At 43.8% G+C, this 19,676-nt stretch overlaps 1 protein-coding gene across 1 annotated transcript; it reads right to left on the reverse strand.

Annotated features, from left to right (window-relative positions):
• Positions 1-5,613: 5,613 nt before the first annotated feature.
• On the reverse strand, positions 5,614-10,281 carry LOC127956652 (cytochrome P450 2K6-like). The gene is made up of 9 exons (XM_052554769.1): positions 10,022-10,281; positions 7,748-7,910; positions 7,494-7,643; positions 7,251-7,411; positions 6,987-7,166; positions 6,758-6,899; positions 6,413-6,597; positions 6,191-6,332; positions 5,614-6,109 (listed from the first exon to the last, which is right to left on the reverse strand). The coding sequence occupies exons 1-9, from the start codon at positions 10,229-10,231 to the stop codon at positions 5,922-5,924; spliced, it is 1,521 nt and encodes a 506-aa protein (XP_052410729.1). The 5' UTR covers positions 10,232-10,281; the 3' UTR covers positions 5,614-5,921.
• Between the last annotated feature and the right edge of the window lie 9,395 nt (positions 10,282-19,676).

The following is a 19,676-nucleotide window of genomic DNA, read 5'->3' on the forward strand; positions in this document are numbered from 1 at the left end:
GAGAGAGAAAAAAAATTCTCAATTCTCAATTACTCAATGTCCAATACAATTCAATGAGAGAAATTTGCTGTCAATATACTAACTCGAAAGGCATGGGTATTTAGCATCATCAGATTATGTTTATATACTTAATTATTTAAATGGATGTCAGTGGAGGATAGCCTTCATAACACTGCCTTTCATGAGGAAACAGGCTCGTTTAAAAATATTTCTACAAAGCCTTTTCTCACAACATGGAAAAAATTAAGAATACAGTCATATAATAATTTACTTGTATGCTTTGTTTGCAGAAGTTGATGAATCCTCTTCAGTCAAGTGGGCTCAAGCTCTGCAATAAGATGTTCATTTGCTCCTGCATTTCTCTCCTGCTTTTTAGCAGTCTCTACGTCTTCATCCAGAACCCAAGAACTGGACACATGAAGTACTTCTGCAGGTGGAGACAATCAACAACTTTAAAATGCATCTGTATCTCTTTATCTGATGTGAAGAAATGGCATTAAAGAGTTGAGAGTCCAAATCTTCTCAATATTTTCCAGTTGTAACCATTAGCAAAGATGATTCCTCTAGAGAAACATCCTTTCTACCGTGCAAAGGCAAAAGTTTGTAACTTTGTTTTGGTCTAAAATAAGTTATTGATATTGTGAGGGCATTCAAGACCTCGTAATTCATGTGGATCTTGAGTCAGTTTTTTTTCTTTCTAGAAAATAATAAACTGTCTTAACAGAGATTTCAAAAAGCCCATGAAGAAACCAAGTCAGAACCCTGTATAACATTAGTTACCACTCTTTGACTTTGTTTTTGATCCATTAAATTGAGTTACAGTATTCTGCCTTTGTTTAACTGCCCTTAAAGTTTCCCATGTTTAAACTACAGGTAGCCTGTGTATTATCATTCATCTTTCACTGAAGAACTTCTGACACACACAATACTGAATAAAAGTGCAGGTAAAACAAATATTGATGAGTGCTGTTCTTACTAATAGCGTTTAAGCATGGCCCATTGCTCTCGAGGGAAAATGATTGTTGAGGTGGCTTTGAAATGCAGATATCATGTTGCACATATTCTTTTCTTTTATAATGCAGATTATTCACTTTGTTCAAGACCTTGAAGGGCTGCTACAGTTACTATAATGATTTTGTAATCATTTGTTATTAGCAACCAAATGTAGATAATGGGGAAGTTACTGCCTTTTGCCTTGACATGACTTCTCTCTTTTGGCCGACAATGCAGAGACAGAGGAGAGTAACTTCAAAATAGGGGTCAAAAGTCAAGTTTCTGCGCAGGATTTGTTCATGAAGATCATTTTAATTACTAAAACATTTAATTGCAGGATTTCCAGTGTCCTACTTATAATTCATTTGGCTGGATAAAGAAAAAAAAAAAAACCTTGCAAGCTGTCTTTTGTCCTTCTAGTTCAGGTTTGTATTCGTACAACCATACTCCAGTTGATTTAATATATATATATATATATATATATATTTTTTTTTTTTTTTTTTATTCTTGATTCTCCAATTTGTCCATTTGTAAATTGTTCAGTATATTTTTTTACTGACTTGAAGAGATACCAACATGAGCTGAACATTAAACTAAATTAAGACCATCGGTTATCATGGTTAAATGAATATTTAACCATCAGTAAAATTAGACATTCATCCACAGATTCTTTCCCCTGCTTCACAACCTTTTTAGGTCCAAAATGCACTTGATACACTGAAATGGGACAACAGTGTTAAATAATAACAGACCCATGCGCTTTGCAGATAACAAATCAGTGTGTTCAAACAATTAGATTTTTCCAAAGTTTAAGTTAGAAAACTACAGTGAGTCTTGTTTGGTTTGCTTAGTTTTGTCATGGCCACATCATATAAACTCTTGGAAACGTGATACACCTTGTGCTTCATTCGGAAGGGCTCATCCCTACACCCTAATTCCTTCCCTCCAGAGTCAGGGATTCAAAGGGATGAAAGGTGTAGGGGTTAAAAAAAATAATTTTGGAACAGACTTCTGTGTCACCTTAACGAAACCATAAAGGAAGCACTTCAGTTTGGAAAAATCCTTCAATATGGAAGCCATGATTGTTTTCACTCCAAAGTGTCCTTCAGAGAGCGATATATCACGCTTGGAATGCACCAAATATGTTGTGGCCACAGGATAATTTTGTTGAGGTAATGACATCCTTATGTCCAAATGTGGCCACGAGATGTTGGATCCTAAGGAACGACATCCATTTCTTGTGAGTTGACAGAGTAAACAAACTGCGTCACCACAGCACCCTGTGATTATCAGATATTAAAGAATTATTAATATATATAATATTTGAATTAAGAAATTATCATGTTAATTATTATCAAATTATTATTATTATTTAATTACAATGTAGACAGCATTCAAATGAAGTTTATCATAAATAAATGTTACATAGGGCACATAAAATAAAATATGCCTTCAAGAAAACATTTTTATCAACTCCACAGTCTTGTAAGTGCATTAACTGATCATCTTTTTTATGTATATTTGTCAATTATTATTTTTATTATTATTATTATTATTATTGGTTAGATTTTTATATTCACTGTTAAGTATTGTTTTAATTAATCATTTGTGTTTTATTATACAGCAGTAAATACAATCAAAAAGTCAAAACTTAATAGGCATAATTGTCAGACCGAGCATGTGTGTGTACAGTATATATATATATAACTGAATTCACAGAACCTTTGACCCTTTCATCAAAATAAAACAATCACTGCAAAACCATTTCACTTGCAATCCAAATCAAACAGTGCTCTCAGATCACACACACACACACATTAATCAATAAACTAAACACTACAAAGCATTCATTAGACACTACAGAGAAAAGTGGAAAACACAGCTTACAGAACATTACGGAAACAGTATTGTAATGAGTAAACAATTTTGCAATTCTGTAAATAAAAGTATGGTAATTGCAACTGAGTAAGGTGAATAGATTGTATAGGCATCCTGTATGTACTGCAAGAATATAATTGCGCTGAATATTGAATAGTACTACATTTTTGTATATATTCAGCACTTGGATACTGTAAAAATATTGCAGTCCAACTGCAAAGGCCCAAAAGGTCAAACATAACTCTAAATTAACATAATTTTTTCATAAGTTGAGTAAAGTCAGTGACTTTATGCTTGAGTCCGTCCTGAGGACTTTGTCCACATCACAAGTAATGTTGTCTTTACAAAGAGAAAAAAAAAAACTCTTTTCTGACAGATCCAGCCTTGATAACACTCTAAATCTTACTCTTTCTCTCCTCATCATCTTCCTCCATATCTTCATCCTCCTCATCATCCACTTCATACATGTCCTCTTCCTCCTCTCCCTCTCAGATTGTTTCCATCTATTCTTTGTATCATCATTCAGTCACCTGTGCCACTTGTGCACTCTGAACTGACTCATATTTTGTAAAATTGGTTTGATCACATCATAAGAAACAAGTGTGAATGATTTTGATAGTGTGTAAACGATGACAACTGTTCTTTATTTGTGTTTAACTTTTGTCTCTTGTGTTTAGCTTTTTGCAGCACAAATTCATTGCAGTGTGATCAGTGTTTAAGTGAATGAGAATATGTTTAGAGTTTTCCAAAAAGAGTGCATGAGATTTGCAAATGGAGCCTAACTGCCTAAACGTGTATGAGTGCTTTAAAGGTTGCACCCATACCATCTCTGCACTTTGAACTAGCTTATATTTTGCACATTCACATATAAGTGTTCACGTTTTAAATTATTGTGTGTAAATGATAAAAGCTGTGTTGCAGTTGTGCTTAAATTGAGCTTTCTTGTGATTAGGGTTTGCATCCCAATTTATCATGGTGCAAACTGCATTATAGTGAGTGACAATGTGTTCAGAGTTTATCCATTCAGCACAGCCACACTTTTTGCGTTTAATGATATAAAATAATCAAAATGATTTTCTCATTTAAAACAAAACTAAATATTCTTGTGTGAGAGATTAATATTTTAATATAACTTTTTGTACTGAAATTAATATCTTGTACACTAAAAAAAAAAAAAAAAAGATCAAGTAAATCAAGCTCCTATGAACAAGGCCAATGAATTTCATGAACCATGCAATAAGTGGAACATATTTATTATTTTATCATATTTATTTGTAATTCTTATGCAATTCTGACATTCAGTTCAATGGGACAGTATAATTAGGAATGGGTTTATGCAGCCTGGTCTCATTGTTTATACATAGGCAGATATCTTATGCAATATGTAAAGTATAAACAAATCACAATAATTTACAGCAAAATGTCAACAGCAGTACAATAAAAAAATAGCTGTAGCTTAATTCACACATCACGTTCTCTCCTCCCCCTAAAATTGCATTTAACGTGCAGATATGTGAAGTTGTAATCCAAGCAATACTGGTTAATACTGTTGAAGTATTGTGATCAGTATCAGGTGATCGGATTGTCTATGCCGTCCTGCTCTGTTACAGTTTGATTATTTTTGTAAAATATCTCATATAATATTGTACTTGTTTTGGGCTTTTTTTTTTTTTTGTTGCTTAGTAATGTTATCTTGAGAGAGTTGGCAACACTGCTTATGGCTGCTTAGATGAAGCTTACTGAACAAAGGCTTGAGTTTGGTTCTGTTCCTTCCAGTCGTATGCATTTTGAAGATATGGATTACATTACCTATTTATCGCATACCAGGGATCATGGATCAGTTTGCATATGTTAAAATACTTGAAGAGGTCATGTTGCCCTATGCTGAAGAGGACATGCCCTTGAAATGGTTGTTTCAACAAGACAATGACCCAAAACACACTAGTAAACGGGCAAAGTCTTGGTTCCAAACCAACAAAATTAATGTTATGGAGTGGCCAGCCCAATCTCCAGACCTTAATCCAATTGAGAACTTGTGGGGTGAAATCAAAAATGCTGTTTCTGAAGCAAAACCAAGAAATGTGAATGAATTGTGGAATGTTGTTAAAGAATCATGGAGTGGAATAACAGCTGAGAGGTGCCACAAGTTGGTTGACTCCTTGCCACACAGATGTCAAGCAGTTTTAAAAAACTGTGGTCATACAACTAAATATTAGTTTAGTGATTCACAGGATTGCTAAATCCCAGAAAAAAAAAATGTTTGTACTAAATAGTTTTGAGTTTGTACAGTCAAAGGTAGACACTGCTATTTTTTTGAACACACCCCTTTCAACTAATTGCCCAATTGCACAGCCTTAAGAGCGTGCATATCATGAATGCTGGGTCTTGTTTGTTTTCTGACAATCTACTGAACCTACTGGTAACTTGTTTGCCACGTAGCAATAAAAAATATACTAAAAACCTTGAATATTCTTATTGTTATATGTTTTCGTTGGCACATTGATTATGTTGGTCAAGAAAATATAATCTTTGACATTTAGTTACTGGCACTACTAGGCAGTTAAATCTTAGCTAGTACATAGTTAATCAGTCATATATCAAATTGATTTTTGCAAATGACTGATTTCCTATAAAACATATCCTGATTTAACTGCTGTAATTATTAAATGTTATCAAATAGAATTATAAATAGGCATCTGCCATTTTATACAAATGCAAATGTAAAAACCAAAATGCACCAAAAATTTGGATATGTTTATTTATTTACGTAGTGATTAATATTTTAGTTAAAGAAAACATCTGAAGGCAACTGTTACTTTACATTGCCTCCAACTGTAAGTTCTGTCATCAGTTTTACCAATAACATCTGCATGATTTTAAAGTGACATTTACATATTTAGCAAGCTTTTATACTTGAAAGCAAAAGCACTATAGTTATTGATCTAAAAATAATAAGCATTCAATACATTTCCAGTGGAAATCTAAATAAATGCAATATACAAGCAAAAAAAAAAAAAAAGTCACAGACATTCTATAGCATGCATATAACTTTAAGACCGTTTGACTGCACACAGTTTGTGGGGGGCCGGGTTCAGAGTGAAGCCCACGACTGGTGAGAGATCCAGCTCATCTTCAGACACTCCTGGAGGAGGAGTGAAGCAGAAATGCTGAAGGAGGGAGGTGAAGAACAAGAAGAGCTCCATTCTGGCCAAACCCTCTCCAACACAAACCCTGCGGCCTGAGAAAAACAAACAAAGGATTTTAAAATAAAGCATTTGCGATGGCACAATATAAGTAGTGAATTTGAAGTTCACTGCACCTGCAGAGAAGGGCATGAAGGCATCTCTTTTGACAAATTGGCCTTGCTCATTTAGGAAATGATTTGGGTTGAAGCTGTCAGGAGTTTCCCACTCATTTTCATCTCTCAGTACAGATGCCAGTAGCGGCCACACACTGGTACCCTGCACAAAACACAGAAGATAAATGATAAATGGTGAAAACACGTAATCAACAACACTGCATTTTCTAACTGGAGCCAGACCTTCTTGATGAGGTATCCATTCAGGTGAACATCACAGGTGGTCTGATGAGGGGGATTAATGGGTATTACGCTTGCAAATCTCTGGGTTTCATGGATCACAGCATCTATATAAGGTAAGTTTTTCCTGTCTTCTGCCATTGGCTGACGTCCACCGATCACTCGGTCAATCTCATCTTGAACCCTGGCTACGTTAAATTAACAAGAAAGAATGAGAGTTCATAACATCATTACTGAAAGCTTGACTGTGTTTGATACTTTGCATGGCATATAATTTGATTTGCAGACATGCATAACTCAAATTGTTATAAAATAATGCAATACTCCTGGTTTTAGATGCAGCCATACCTTGTATTTCAGGGTATTTGGCCATGAGCAGAAGACTCCAGCGTAGTGTTGTGGCCGTAGTGTCAGTACCAGCACCAAATAAGTTGTTTATTGTACAATGTAAATTCATTGAATTGTACAAAGTCTCTGTTTTCCCAGATTCCTGTAGAAATCATGACAGTGAAAGACAAGGAAATGAGATGTCAGAATGTAATAGCAAATTGATTTAATTTAAAACTATGAGCAGTACCTCCTCTTTTTGCTGTCGTATCAGGAAACAGTCAGCGATTCCTCTGGGGTCCAGAGGGTTCAGTGTCTTTTTCAGACCTTTTATTATTTCTTCGCTTTGTTTGAATGCTTCTTTGACATTGTTCACAATACGTTTCTGATTGGCCACAAAAGGACGAATCCAAGGAAACATGTTGTAGAGCTGCAAATAAGTAAAACTGCATAATGTACCATTGAGCAATGTATATATACACTACAAAATAATGCATTAGAAATATCTGGGCACCTGAACTGAAGTAGATCCAGTCATTCTCATGTTTTCGTAAATTCGTTGGACCATGTGATGTAACTTGGTGTTGCTATACTCAAATCTGGTGTTGAATATGAGGGCAGCGATGACATTTGAAACAGCCATGGCAGCTGGCAGAGTTGTTTCAAATGGTTTTCCTGCACATGGATGAAGAAGATGTTAACACTCAAATCTGTTTCAGTCACAGCATCATCTCGTATTTTTACTTTGCAGTCTTACCTTCAAACTTCTCAAATTCCTCTTTTAAATATTTTGTTTCTTCAGTGATAATCTCTTCACTTCTTCTCTTGCCCATTCCAAAGTCTCGCAGGCTAGAAAGAGCAAATCGTCTCATTTCCCTCCAGTTTTCACCATTGGAAAACACGATCCCTACAAAAGAATCGTTTAACCATTACTTCAAAGTGCTGAATTAATTTGACATTTACATCTACAGAAAAACAACTTATCATCTGAAGTTGTGAAATCCTTCTTACCATATCCCTGGTTGAAATCATGAAATATGGGTGTAACATCTCTGTCTCCAAACTCCTCTGAAAGGTTCACTAGTGCCTGTTTGACAGCCTTGTATCCTGACAATATTACCACTTTTTTGGGGCCAAAGTGCACTGTGTAAACTGACCCATATTGTTTTGATAGCTGTAAGACAAAAAAAAAAAAAAAATGGAGCTATTGTCTGTCCGGTGGGTTTATAGCAGAAAGAATTGTTAGAACACAGGATTCAGAGAGCTTGTCCCAGCTTACCTTCTAACACAGTACTCTGTACTGTTGTGCTCTCTGTTTGCCTGCTGGCACAATGCCCATCTTCAAAACCATTCACTACCATTGACTCTTACCCTAGTCAGTATGAAAACTAGGTGTTCGATTTATCTTTTTTGGACACTGTAAGTGTGCCAGCGACTGCCTAATTGGCATGTGTACCATTTAAGCAATAAGGTACAAGAGGGAATACTCTTTTGACAATCTAGTCTAAAGGGCATTGTTGAGAAAACAGATTTTTATTATATCTATGACAGTGGTTCCCAAATTTTTCAACTTGCGGCCCACACAAGCAAACACATATGTTTGCGCGGCCCACTGCAAAAAAATATACCGACCCCGCAATTGTTGGGTTAATAACTTAGTACTCAGAAGCTAGATTGTTAAAAGTCTTTATTGAATGAACTAGGGCTGTGCGATGTAGACAAAAAAAAAAAAAAAAAGCTCAATTTTGTGATTTCAGTTTTAATCACGATTTTGACACACAGAGATGCTTTATAAATGCATTCAGGGTGAATTTGAAACATATTTCCAAAAGAAAACCAATTAGATCTTTATCAAAAACTTACATCTTTAGAACAGACATACGTCAAAATAATCACTATAGTTAAGGTGTAACAAAATGTATAGACTTATGGCAAAAAATATATATAAATAAATAAATCCTGTGTCCAGGTACTTTTTTTTTTTCTTTTATGCCATGCATTGTTCATAGTGCTCTCTCTATGCTCATGTGCTAGATATTAATTATGTTCGCACGTTTTTATTTCTAGCCTTTTACTGCATGCAGTGTGAATGCTCTGATTCGTTAACATGGGCTCGGAAAAAGGCGCATCACAGACAGTGTGTGAACCTAGAGTTAGGCATATGACCAGTCTGTTCTGTTCCCGCACTAGTCGCGGTGCATTCTGATTGCATCGGATAGCATACTGTGGGAGGTCAGGGCCGGAAAATCGTCCTATAAAACGATTTAGAAAACATGCACTCTAAAATCGTGATTTTATTACGATTTCAATTAATCGCACAGCCCTAGAATGGACTTGAAATGAACATAAAATAAATCGGGCTGGGTCCGCTCAGCAAAACGGGAAAACCAGATCCAGGCAGCGCTCGGCAGTGGGTAGACAGTAAGTGGAGCAAGCAGTCAGGAGGGAACATGTTGAGAGCAATTTATGCATTATTGAATTTGTTGTTCTGTAGCATATGCAGCAAAAATATCTGAGATAAATTGGTGGTTTATTCTTAAACCAATCAGTGAGCTCGAATAGTGGAAGCATAACAGTTTTATTGGTGTGTTCAAGTCATCTCGTATAGATTGTATTTACGAGTTGAATGCACATGAACACCACCACAATATCGTAAATACAAGTGGGGAGTTGGGATTTTCTTTTAGCCCCGATCTGTATGACTTGGGGGCATGTAAGTTAACATGGCGGAATATACAATACTTAAAGGTATTTAGCTGTGATATTGTGAGGCTTTTCTATTTACAGCGCAGCAAGTTAATCGACGATGCATAATATGATGGCATTATAATATAACCATGCAACTTGTAACAATAAAGTTGGCAGTGGCAACCGAACATTGCTGTATTTTGTTATTAATTAAGAGAAAGTACTCCGCCATCTTGCTCCGACGAAAGTGACTTGAACGCACATGCCGTCGTAAGCACGACTTCCCAACTCGTGCGTACGAACTTCCCAGGAGGACTTAACCACCATATATTTATTTAATTATATATATATGAAATGATGTTATTATGCTATGACTTTGACATCTTTAAATATTAGTAATAGTAATTGGCGGCCCACATACCACACGGACCACAGGTTGAAAAACCACTGATCTATGATATAATAAGGAATGCTTTATTGCTTTAATAAAATGGTACTAATTTAAGTAAAAGGTGGAAAACTATAGGTAAAATTATCAAAAATAAATTCAGCTGTCTGAATTAATTATGAATTAATTGTCTGAATTAAAAAACTCACCTCGCAAAGACTCATATAGGTTTTCTTGAGGTTGAGCGTGTGCAGGTTCCCCAAAAGTGGCAGTGGTTTGGGTCCCGGAGGATCATTTTTACCCTCATCCCGAGAGCTGTAGCTGATAGAGAACAGGTAAATAACCAAACACAACAGTAGGGCACCTAAAACTGTACCTGTACCAGGGCCCTGCGAGAGTAATGTTTCAATAAAAGTCATAGTCAGAGAGATCTACCATACACCTGCACAGAGTAATCATTCATTAAGGTCTGATGTGGGTTATAGTCCTGTTCTTATTTACTTTTGTCACGGTAGGGTTTAGGAGAAACACAAAGAGAGGGTTGGATCCAAATGCAGGTAAGGGTTTTATTTAAACAGAAGGGTAAATACAAAATAAACAGTCATGAGAGACAAACAAAACCAAAAGAGGGAACCGGATGAAACGGGGAACTCGGAAGAACAAGAAGGTAGAGGAAGTCTCGGGGAACGAGAGCATGAGACACATAGGGTAAGGACTCCATAAAGACGACAGAGAAAGACAGCTCTATATAGGGAGACTAATGACTAAGGATAGTCAACACCTGTGCGATTTAATTGGAGTGCAATTACTGTGACGACATGACCAGACAAGCGGAATTAAAGTGCCTATGGTGAAGTGCCTAAGGAGAAGTGCGCTCACTAGGGGACACCCAGGAAACAGAGACTGATAGCGTGACATTACCCCCTCCCCTACGGAGCAGCTACCAGATGCTCCACCTGAAACCCCGGAAAACCCAACAGAAAAAGAGGTAGGAGGGAGGTGAAGCGGAGGCGGACTAGGGGGAGGGACGGAGGGTCAGAAAACAGAGACAAACAACCAGGTGAAAAGGAGAGACAAAGACAGGACAACCAGGTAAAATGGAAGAAAAGAGACGGAACAACCAGACGTGATGGAAAGGCAGAGACAGGAAGGTGTAACACAAAACAAGGAGTCCAGGAGGGTGGTGGACCGGCGGAAGGAAAGAGGGGAGGGACGGAGGGCCAGGTCCAACAGAGGAAAATAGAAAAAACAAAAAACAAATGAAAACAAAAACATTGGTAAATGGAGGACATTAGGTGATGCCCACCCGGGCGGAACAGAGGGCCATCACCCCCATGTGGTCAAAGCAGAAGCCCCCCCAGGGCGGAGCGGAAGGCCACCACCTCCACGTGGTCGCGACCGAAGTCCCCCAGGGCGGAGCGGATGACCACCACGTCCTCTTGGTCACCGCCGGAGTCCCCCAGGGCGGAGCGGATGACCACCACGTCCTCATGGTCACCGTTGGAGTCCCCCAGGGCGAAGTGGTCTCGGGCACTGCATCGGGAACGGCCTCCGGCACCGCATCGGGAACGGTTTCGGGCCCCGCCTCGGTCTCCGGAACCGCAACGGACACCGCCTCGGCTTCGGGCCCCGCCTCGGCCTCCGGAAAAGCATCGGACACCGCCTCGGCCTTGGGCACCGCCTCGGCCTCCGGAACAGCATCGGGCACCGCCTCGGGCACCGCCTCGGCATCGGCCTCTGGAACAGCCTCGGGCACCGCTTCGGGCACCGCCTCGGCCTCGGGAACAGCATCGGCCTCGGGAACAGCATCGGGCTCCGCCTCGGCATCGGGCACCGCCTCGGCATCGGGCACCGCCTCGGCATCGGGCACCGCCTCGGCATCGGGCACCGCCTCGGCATCGGCCTCTGGAACAGCCTCGGGCACCGCCTCGGGCACCGCCTCGGCCTTGGGAACAGCATCGGCCTCGGGAACAGCATCGGGCTCCGCCTCGGCATCGGGCACCGCCTCGGCATCGGGCACCGCCTCGGCATCGGCCTCTGGAACAGCCTCGGGCACCGCCTCGGGAACAGCATCGGCCTCGGGAACAGCATCGGCCTCGGCCTCTGGAACAGCATCGGGCTCCGCCTCGGCATCGGGCACCGCCTCGGCATCGGCCTCTGGAACAGCCTCGGGCACCGCCTCGGGAACAGCATCGGCCTCGGGAACAGCATCGGCCTCGGCCTCTGGAACAGCATCGGGCTCCGCCTCGGCATCGGGCACCGCCTCGGGAACTGCATCGGGCACCTCCTCGGGAACAGCCTCGGGAACTGCGTCGGGCACCGCCTCGGGAACTGCGTCGGGCACCGCCTCGGGAACTGCGTCGGGCACCGCCTCGGGAACTGCGTCGGGCACCGCCTCGGGAACAGCATCGGGCACCGCCTCGGGAACAGCATCGGGCACCGCCTCGGGAACAGCATCGGGCACCTCCTCGGGAACAGCCTCGGGAACTGCATCGAGCACCGTCTCGGGAACTGCATCGGGCACCGCCTCGGGAACTGCATCGGGCTCCGCCTCGGCATCGGGCACCGCCTCGGCATCGGCCTCTGGAACAGCCTCGGGCACCGCCTCGGGAACAGCATCGGCCTCGGGAACAGCATCGGCCTCGGCCTCTGGAACAGCATCGGGCTCCGCCTCGGCATCGGGCACCGCCTCGGGAACTGCATCGGGCACCTCCTCGGGAACAGCCTCGGGAACTGCATCGAGCACCGTCTCGGGAACTGCATCAGGCACCGCCTCGGGAACTGCGTCGGGCACCGCCTCGGGAACTGCGTCGGGCACCGCCTCGGGAACTGCCTCGGGCACCGCCTCGGGAACAGCATCGGGCACCGCCTCGGAAACAGCATCGGGCACCGCCTCGGGAACAGCATCGGGCACCTCCTCGGGAACAGCCTCGGGAACTGCATCGAGCACCGTCTCGGGAACTGCATCGGGCACCGCCTCGGGAACTGCATCGGGCACCGCCTCGGGAACAGCATCGGGCACCGCCTCGGGAACAGCATCGGGCACCTCCTCGGGAACAGCCTCGGGAACTGCATCGAGCACCGTCTCGGGCACTGCATCGGGCACCGCCTCGGGAACTGCATCGGGCACCGCCTCGGGAACAGCATCGGGCACAGCCTCGGGAACTGCATCGGGCACCGCCTCGGGAACAGCCTCGGGCACCGCCTCGGGAACTGCATCGGGCACCGCCTCGGGAACTGCATCGGGCACCTCCTCGGGAACAGCCTCGGGAACTGCATCGAGCCCCGCCTCGGGAACTGCATCGGGCACCGCCTCGGGAACTGCGTCGGGCACCGCCTCGGGAACTGCGTCGGGCACCGCCTCGGGAACTGCGTCGGGCACCGCCTCGGGAACTGCGTCGGGCACCGCCTCGGGAACAGCATCGGGCACCGCCTCGGGAACAGCATCGGGCACCACCTCGGGAACAGCATCGGGCACCGCCTCGGGAGCAGCATCGGGCACCGCCTCGGGAACTGCGTCGGGCACCGCCTCGGGAACTGCGTCGGGCACCGCCTCGGGAACTGCGTCGGGCACCGCCTCGGGAACTGCGTCGGGCACCGCCTCGGGAACAGCATCGGGCACCGCCTCGGGAACAGCATCGGGCACCGCCTCGGGAACAGCATCGGGCACCACCTCGGGAACAGCATCGGGCACCGCCTCGGGAGCAGCATCGGGCACCTCCTCGGGAACAGCCTCGGGAACTGCATCGGGCACCGCCTCGGGAACTGCATCGGGCACCGCCTCGGGAACTGCATCGGGCACCGCCTCGGGAACAGCATCGGGCACCGCCTCGGGAACAGCATCGGGCACCGCCTTGGGAACAGCCTCGGGAACTGCATCGAGCACCGTCTCGGGAACTGCATCGGGCACCGCCTCGGGCTCCGGAACAGCAGCGGGCACCGCCTCGGGAACAGCCTCAGCCACCACCTCCGAAACAGCAGCGGGCACCGCATCGGGAATGGCCTCATGGATGGCAGCGGCCCGCTCGGGAACGTTCTCCGGGTCCTGAGGAACAGTAGCTGCCTGTCTCCTCCTCCGCCCTCTACGATGGAGAGTCGGTGGCGTTGAGTCGGCCATCTTGTGCTGTGGTGCTGGGCTGGCAGCCATCCTGGGCTGTGGCGCTAGGCTGGCGGCCATCTTGGGCTGTGGCGCTAGGCTGGCGGCCATCTTGGGCTGTGGCACTAGGCTGGCGGCCATCTTGGGCTGTGGCGCTAGGCTGGCGGCCATCTTGAGCTGTGGCGCTAGGCTGGCGGCCATCTTGGGCTGTGGCGCTAGGCTGGCGGCCATCTTGGGCTGTGGCGCTAGGCTGGCGGCCATCCTGGGTTGTGGGGCTGGGCTGGCGGCCATCCTGTGCTGTGGGGTTGGGGTGGGGGCCATCTTGTACTGTGGGGCCGAGCTGGCGGCCATCCTGTGCTGTGGGACCGAGCTGGCGGCCATCCTGTGTTGTGGCGCTGAGCTGGCGGCCATTTGGTGCCGCTGCACAGGACTGGCGGCCATCTGGTACCACGGCGCTGGCTCAGCCGATCTGTATCTCCCCTCTCCTCTCGGGACATCCTGGGGAAACGGCAGCCCCCATCCGAATCTCGGTTCGATGGGAGGCCACAGTGGCGATCGCTGCCGGACCTCCTCTCGACCGCCTGCTCCGGAGCGACCTCCCCTGGTCCCCCGGAACACCACCAGGCGAGAGCCCTCAAAACCATTTTGCTTGCTGGCTGATGAAGACATGGCAGCAGACATACCGCTGGATCCTAGATTGATGGAGTCCTTCTGTCACGGTAGGGTTTAGGAGAAACACAAAGAGAGGGTTGGATCCAAATGCAGGTAAGGGTTTTATTTAAACAGAAGGGTAAATACAAAATAAACAGTCATGAGAGACAAACAAAACCAAAAGAGGGAACCGGATGAAACGGGGAACTCGGAAGAACAAGAAGGTAGAGGAAGTCTCGGGGAACGAGAGCATGAGACACATAGGGTAAGGACTCCATAAAGACGACAGAGAAAGACAGCTCTATATAGGGAGACTAATGACTAAGGATAGTCAACACCTGTGCGATTTAATTGGAGTGCAATTACTGTGACGACATGACCAGACAAGCGGAATTAAAGTGCCTATGGTGAAGTGCCTAAGGAGAAGTGCGCTCACTAGGGGACACCCAGGAAACAGAGACTGATAGCGTGACAACTTTGTATAGGAGGGGCCATGAAAAGTAACCTTTGCACAGAAGCAAGGCATTTGGAATCAGATCCAAATCACATAATATGTACAATAATTAAACATCTTGGCTAACCATGATCATAATTTTAAATGTTGCCGCTTTCAACTATTTTTTAGACTCATTTTTTTATCACTGAATCCAGATAGAGAGATGTTTTATATACCTAAAATGTCATTCTAGTGTAGGATCCATTGGTAACACTTTATAATAACATTAAGGTATTTATAAGTGATGATGATTAACTAATCATTTACACAACATGACTATATATTCATAAATGATTAAAGGGGGGGTGAAATGCTATTTCATGCATACTGAGTTTTTTACACTGTTAAAGAGTTGGATTCCCATGCTAAACATGGACAAAGTTTCAAAAATTAAGGTTTGTCACAAGTTTCGGAAAGTTTTTTTCGAGTATGGCTCTGTGTGACGTTAGATGGAGCGGAATTTCCTTATATGGGTCCTAAGTGCGCGCTCTTCTGCCGGAAGAGCGCGCGCTCCAGTATAGGAGAGCACTGAGAGGCTGAGCACAGCCTGATCAGAGCGAGAGCGTCGCGAAAAGTCACAAAAGAAGTGTGTTTTAGGTTGCCAGGGCAAGACAACCCTGCACAGATTACCAAAAGAGAAACAGCATTAAGGGACCAGTGGATGGAGTTTATTTTTACATAGCATCAACGGAGTTGTGCAAGTGTTTTTGTTTGTTCCCTGCATTTCGGATTGCACATCATTTATTTCTTAAGGATAATGCAGTCCCAACGGAAAAGGGTCACGATTGTGTGTTGGAACCACATGCGGTGAGTAAAACTGCTTCAAATATCTCTGTGTTGTTAACTTAGCTATCAGCGTGTAAGCACATCAAGTAAACAACATGCGATGTTGTCATCAAACTGCACTTCCCACATGTACACCTTTAAAGAAAAAGACGACATAAAGTGGAACTTAATCATTTTCCAAAACCGCTAAGCAAATATATACAATTTCATTCTTTAGCTCCGCCCACACGTCACGCCTCTAGACGCTCGTGTTTTTCCGGGAAAAATCGGTACAGACTATCTTTCTCTTATAAATATAATAAAAATAAAGACTTTTGGGAGTTATGAAGGATGCAGTACTACTCTGTAGGTACTCAAGATTAACAGGATATTGAGTGAAAACGAGCATTTCACCCCCCCTTTAAGTAATATTCTAACGATTAACAAATCTGTTACAAGTTATCTTAAAATATAGCATATCATGAAATACTCAAACATTTCCAAATCATTATTAAGTTACTAGTTAATATATTACTAATCACTTATAAGCCATTGAAACGTCAAAACTGCACCATTATCTCACAGCGTTAAAAATACTCCATGTATCAGAGATGACATCTGTCTAAACCCTCACCAGTCAGCCCTACATTGCAGTACACACTATAAAGTATTTAAAACCTGTTGTGTAAATGCATGAATAAATTATATACAAAGCTTTCTGTATCCCTTATTCTAAAGTGTAATCTACTCATCAGTTGTAAATGTGTTATATATCATTTGTAGATCTTTCACCCCAGTTTGTACACACACACAACCTGTAACTGGCAGGTTTGTAAAACATTTACAAATGATGAGTAGTATACATTAATGATGCGCAGGTCAGGTTTTTTTCCAACCCGAAGGTCCCACTTTTATGAAATGATTTGGCCGGCCCCAGCCCGCCCCGCAAAATAAAGTAACATTTTACTACATTGTTACATTGTTACATTGTTACATATAAGTTACATTGCTACATAGGCCTTCATATTGTAAACTTATCAAAGAACCTAATAAAATATAAAAATAGATATTCCAAATACAGGCTATAGGGAGTTGCATACAACATATATGTTTTTTTGTTGTTTTTGTTTTTTTATGAAATGCAATAAACCGCCCTGCAAATATAGTGATAATTTCTTTAACTGCCACAAATCAACCCGCGCATCACTAGTATAGATTAGGGGATGCAAAAACCTTTGTAAATGACTTATTCTTGCATTTACACAACATGTTTTGAATAATAATAATAATAATAATAATTCCTTACATTTATATAGCGCTTTTCTAGGCACTCAAAGCGCTTTACATAGACAGGGGGTATCTCCTCATCCACCACCAGTGTGCAGCATCCACCTGGATGATGCGACGGCAGCCATATTGTGCCAGAACGCCCACCACACACCAGCTTACTGGAGGAGAGGAGACAGAGTGATGAAGCCAATCAGTGGATATGGGTATTGTTAGGAGGCCATGTTGGTCAGAGGCTAATGCCGAGGTCACACCTCTACTCTTTTCGAAAGACATCCTGGGATTTTTAATGACCACAGAGAGTCAGGACCTCGGTTTAACGTCTCATTCGAAGGACGAATACTTTGAATACTTTGTAGTGTGTACTGCAGTGTATAGGTTTTTAGATAAATGGTTACAATCAATTTATTTTTAGCTACGTTTAAATAAACAAATTTAGTTGACTAACATTCAAAAAAAAAAAATTGTTTGCAACCAAATACACTGAAATGAGCTCTGGGGCTGAAGCCGAAACTGGAGGGAGCTCTGGGGCTGGAGCCGAAACTGGAGTGAGCTCTGGGGTTGGAGCCGAAACTGGAGCGAGGTCAGGGGCTGGAGCCGACACTGGAGTGAGGTCAGAGGCTGGAGCAGACACTGGAACGAGCTCAGGGGTTGGAGCATACACTGGAGTGTGCTCAGGGGCTGGAGCAGACACTGGAGCGAGCTCAGGGGATGAAGCCGACACTGGTGTGAGGTCAGAGGCTGAAGCAGACACTGGAACGAGCTCAGGAGCTGGAGCAGACACTGAAGTGTGCTCAGGGGCTGGAGCCAACATTGGAGTGAGCTCTGGGCTGGAGCAGACACTGGAGCGAGCTCAGGGACTGGAGCCGACACTGGAGCGAGGTCAGGGGCTGGAGCTTACACCGGAGCGAGCTCTGGGCTGGAGCAGACACTGGAGCGAGCTCAGAGACTGGAGCCGACACTGGAGCGAGGTCAGGGGCTGGAGCATACACTGGAGCGAGCTCTGGGCTGGAGCAGACACTGGAGCGAGCTCAGGGACTGGAGCCGACACTGGAGCGAGGTCAGGGGCTGGAGCATACACTGGAGCAAGCTAAGGGGCTGGAGCAGACACTGGAGCAAGCTCAGGGGCTTGAGCCAACACTGGAGCGAGCTCTGGGCTGGAGCAGACACTGGAGCGAGCTCAGGGACTGGAGCCGACACTGGAGCGAGGTCAGGGGCTGGAGCATACACTGGAGCAAGCTAAGGCGCTGGAGCAGACACTGGAGCAATCTCAGGGGCTTGAGCCAACACTGGAGCGAGCTCTGGGCTGGAGCAGACAGTGGAGCGTGCTCTGGGGCTGGAGCCGGCATTGGAGCGAGCTCTGGGGCTGGAGCTGACACTGGAGTGAGCTCAGGGGTAGCCAGCGGACCTGACTTCAGAGCGGCCGGAGGGCTTGTCTTCAGATTGGCCAGCAGGTTTGAAATGAGGAAACAAGGGGCAAAACACACCCTTAAATACACATTAACAAAAAGGGACAGAACTGGGATGAAATGAACTAAACAGGGAACACCTGGAACAAATGAAACATAATGACAGGAATGGTAAAAACCAAATAAGTCTATAATAATCAAACTGGAGCACGTGTGGTGGGTGTCCCATGGCAAACACAATATATATTGTGTTTGCCATGGGACACAAAAGCCATTTTCTCAGACATAATGTGACTGATAAATACAGCAAAAATGCAACATAATTACAAAAGGATTAATTTTATTCACCCACTGTAATCCATATCTTCAAAATGCATACGACTGGAAGGAACAGAACCAAACTCAAGCCTTTGTTCAGTAATCTTCATCTAAGCGGCCATAAGCAGTGTTGCCAACTCTCTCAAGATAACATTACTAAGCAACAAAAAAAGCCCAAAACAAGTACAATATTATTTGATCATTTATTATAATCAAATGAGATATTTTACAAAAATAATCAAACTGTAACAGAGCAGGACGGCATAGACAATCCGATCACCTGATACTGATCACAATACTTCAACAGTATTAACCAGTATTGCTTGGATTACAACTTCACATATATGCACGTTAAATGCTATTTTTGGGGGAGGAGAGAACGTGATGTGTGAATTAAGCTACAGCTATTTTTTTTTATTGTACTGCTGTTGACATTTTGCTGTAAATTATTGTGATTTTTTATACTTTACATATTGCATAATATATCTGCCTATTTATAAACAATGAGACCAGGCTGCATAAACCCATTCCTAATTATACTGTCCCATTGAACTGAATGTCAGAATTGCATAAGAATTACAAATAAATATGATGAAATAATAAATATGTTCCACTTATTGCATGGTTCATGAAATTCATTGGCCTTGTTCATAGGAGCTTGATTTACAGTCTTGTATTATGCAAAAACAGCATTCTTCCACAGTGTACTTTGTTCACATTGACCTGAATTTCTGGGGCAGCTGCAAAATAGCTAAAAAAATAACAGAGCCATGTGAACTTGTGTTGTGTTGAACTCAGTTGAATCAGTTTCAATAGAAAACTTTCTCCTTCATGAAGAGGTC

Source organism: Carassius gibelio, chromosome A3, assembly GCF_023724105.1.
Source record: "Carassius gibelio isolate Cgi1373 ecotype wild population from Czech Republic chromosome A3, carGib1.2-hapl.c, whole genome shotgun sequence".
In the NCBI taxonomy this organism is placed as follows: domain Eukaryota; kingdom Metazoa; phylum Chordata; class Actinopteri; order Cypriniformes; family Cyprinidae; genus Carassius; species Carassius gibelio.

Bases quoted from the DNA above. Each gene is read 5' to 3' on its own strand.
- LOC127956652 (XM_052554769.1), bottom strand. From the start codon at position 10,231: ATGACTTTTATTGAAACATTACTCTCGCAGGGCCCTGGTACAGGTACA. The intron at 6,900-6,986 runs GTACTGCTCATA...TGATTTCTACAG, and splicing joins TACGACAGCAAAAAGAGGAG to GAATCTGGGAAAACAGAGAC. The intron at 6,598-6,757 runs GTATGGCTGCAT...AATTTAACGTAG, and splicing joins CAAATACCCTGAAATACAAG to CCAGGGTTCAAGATGAGATT.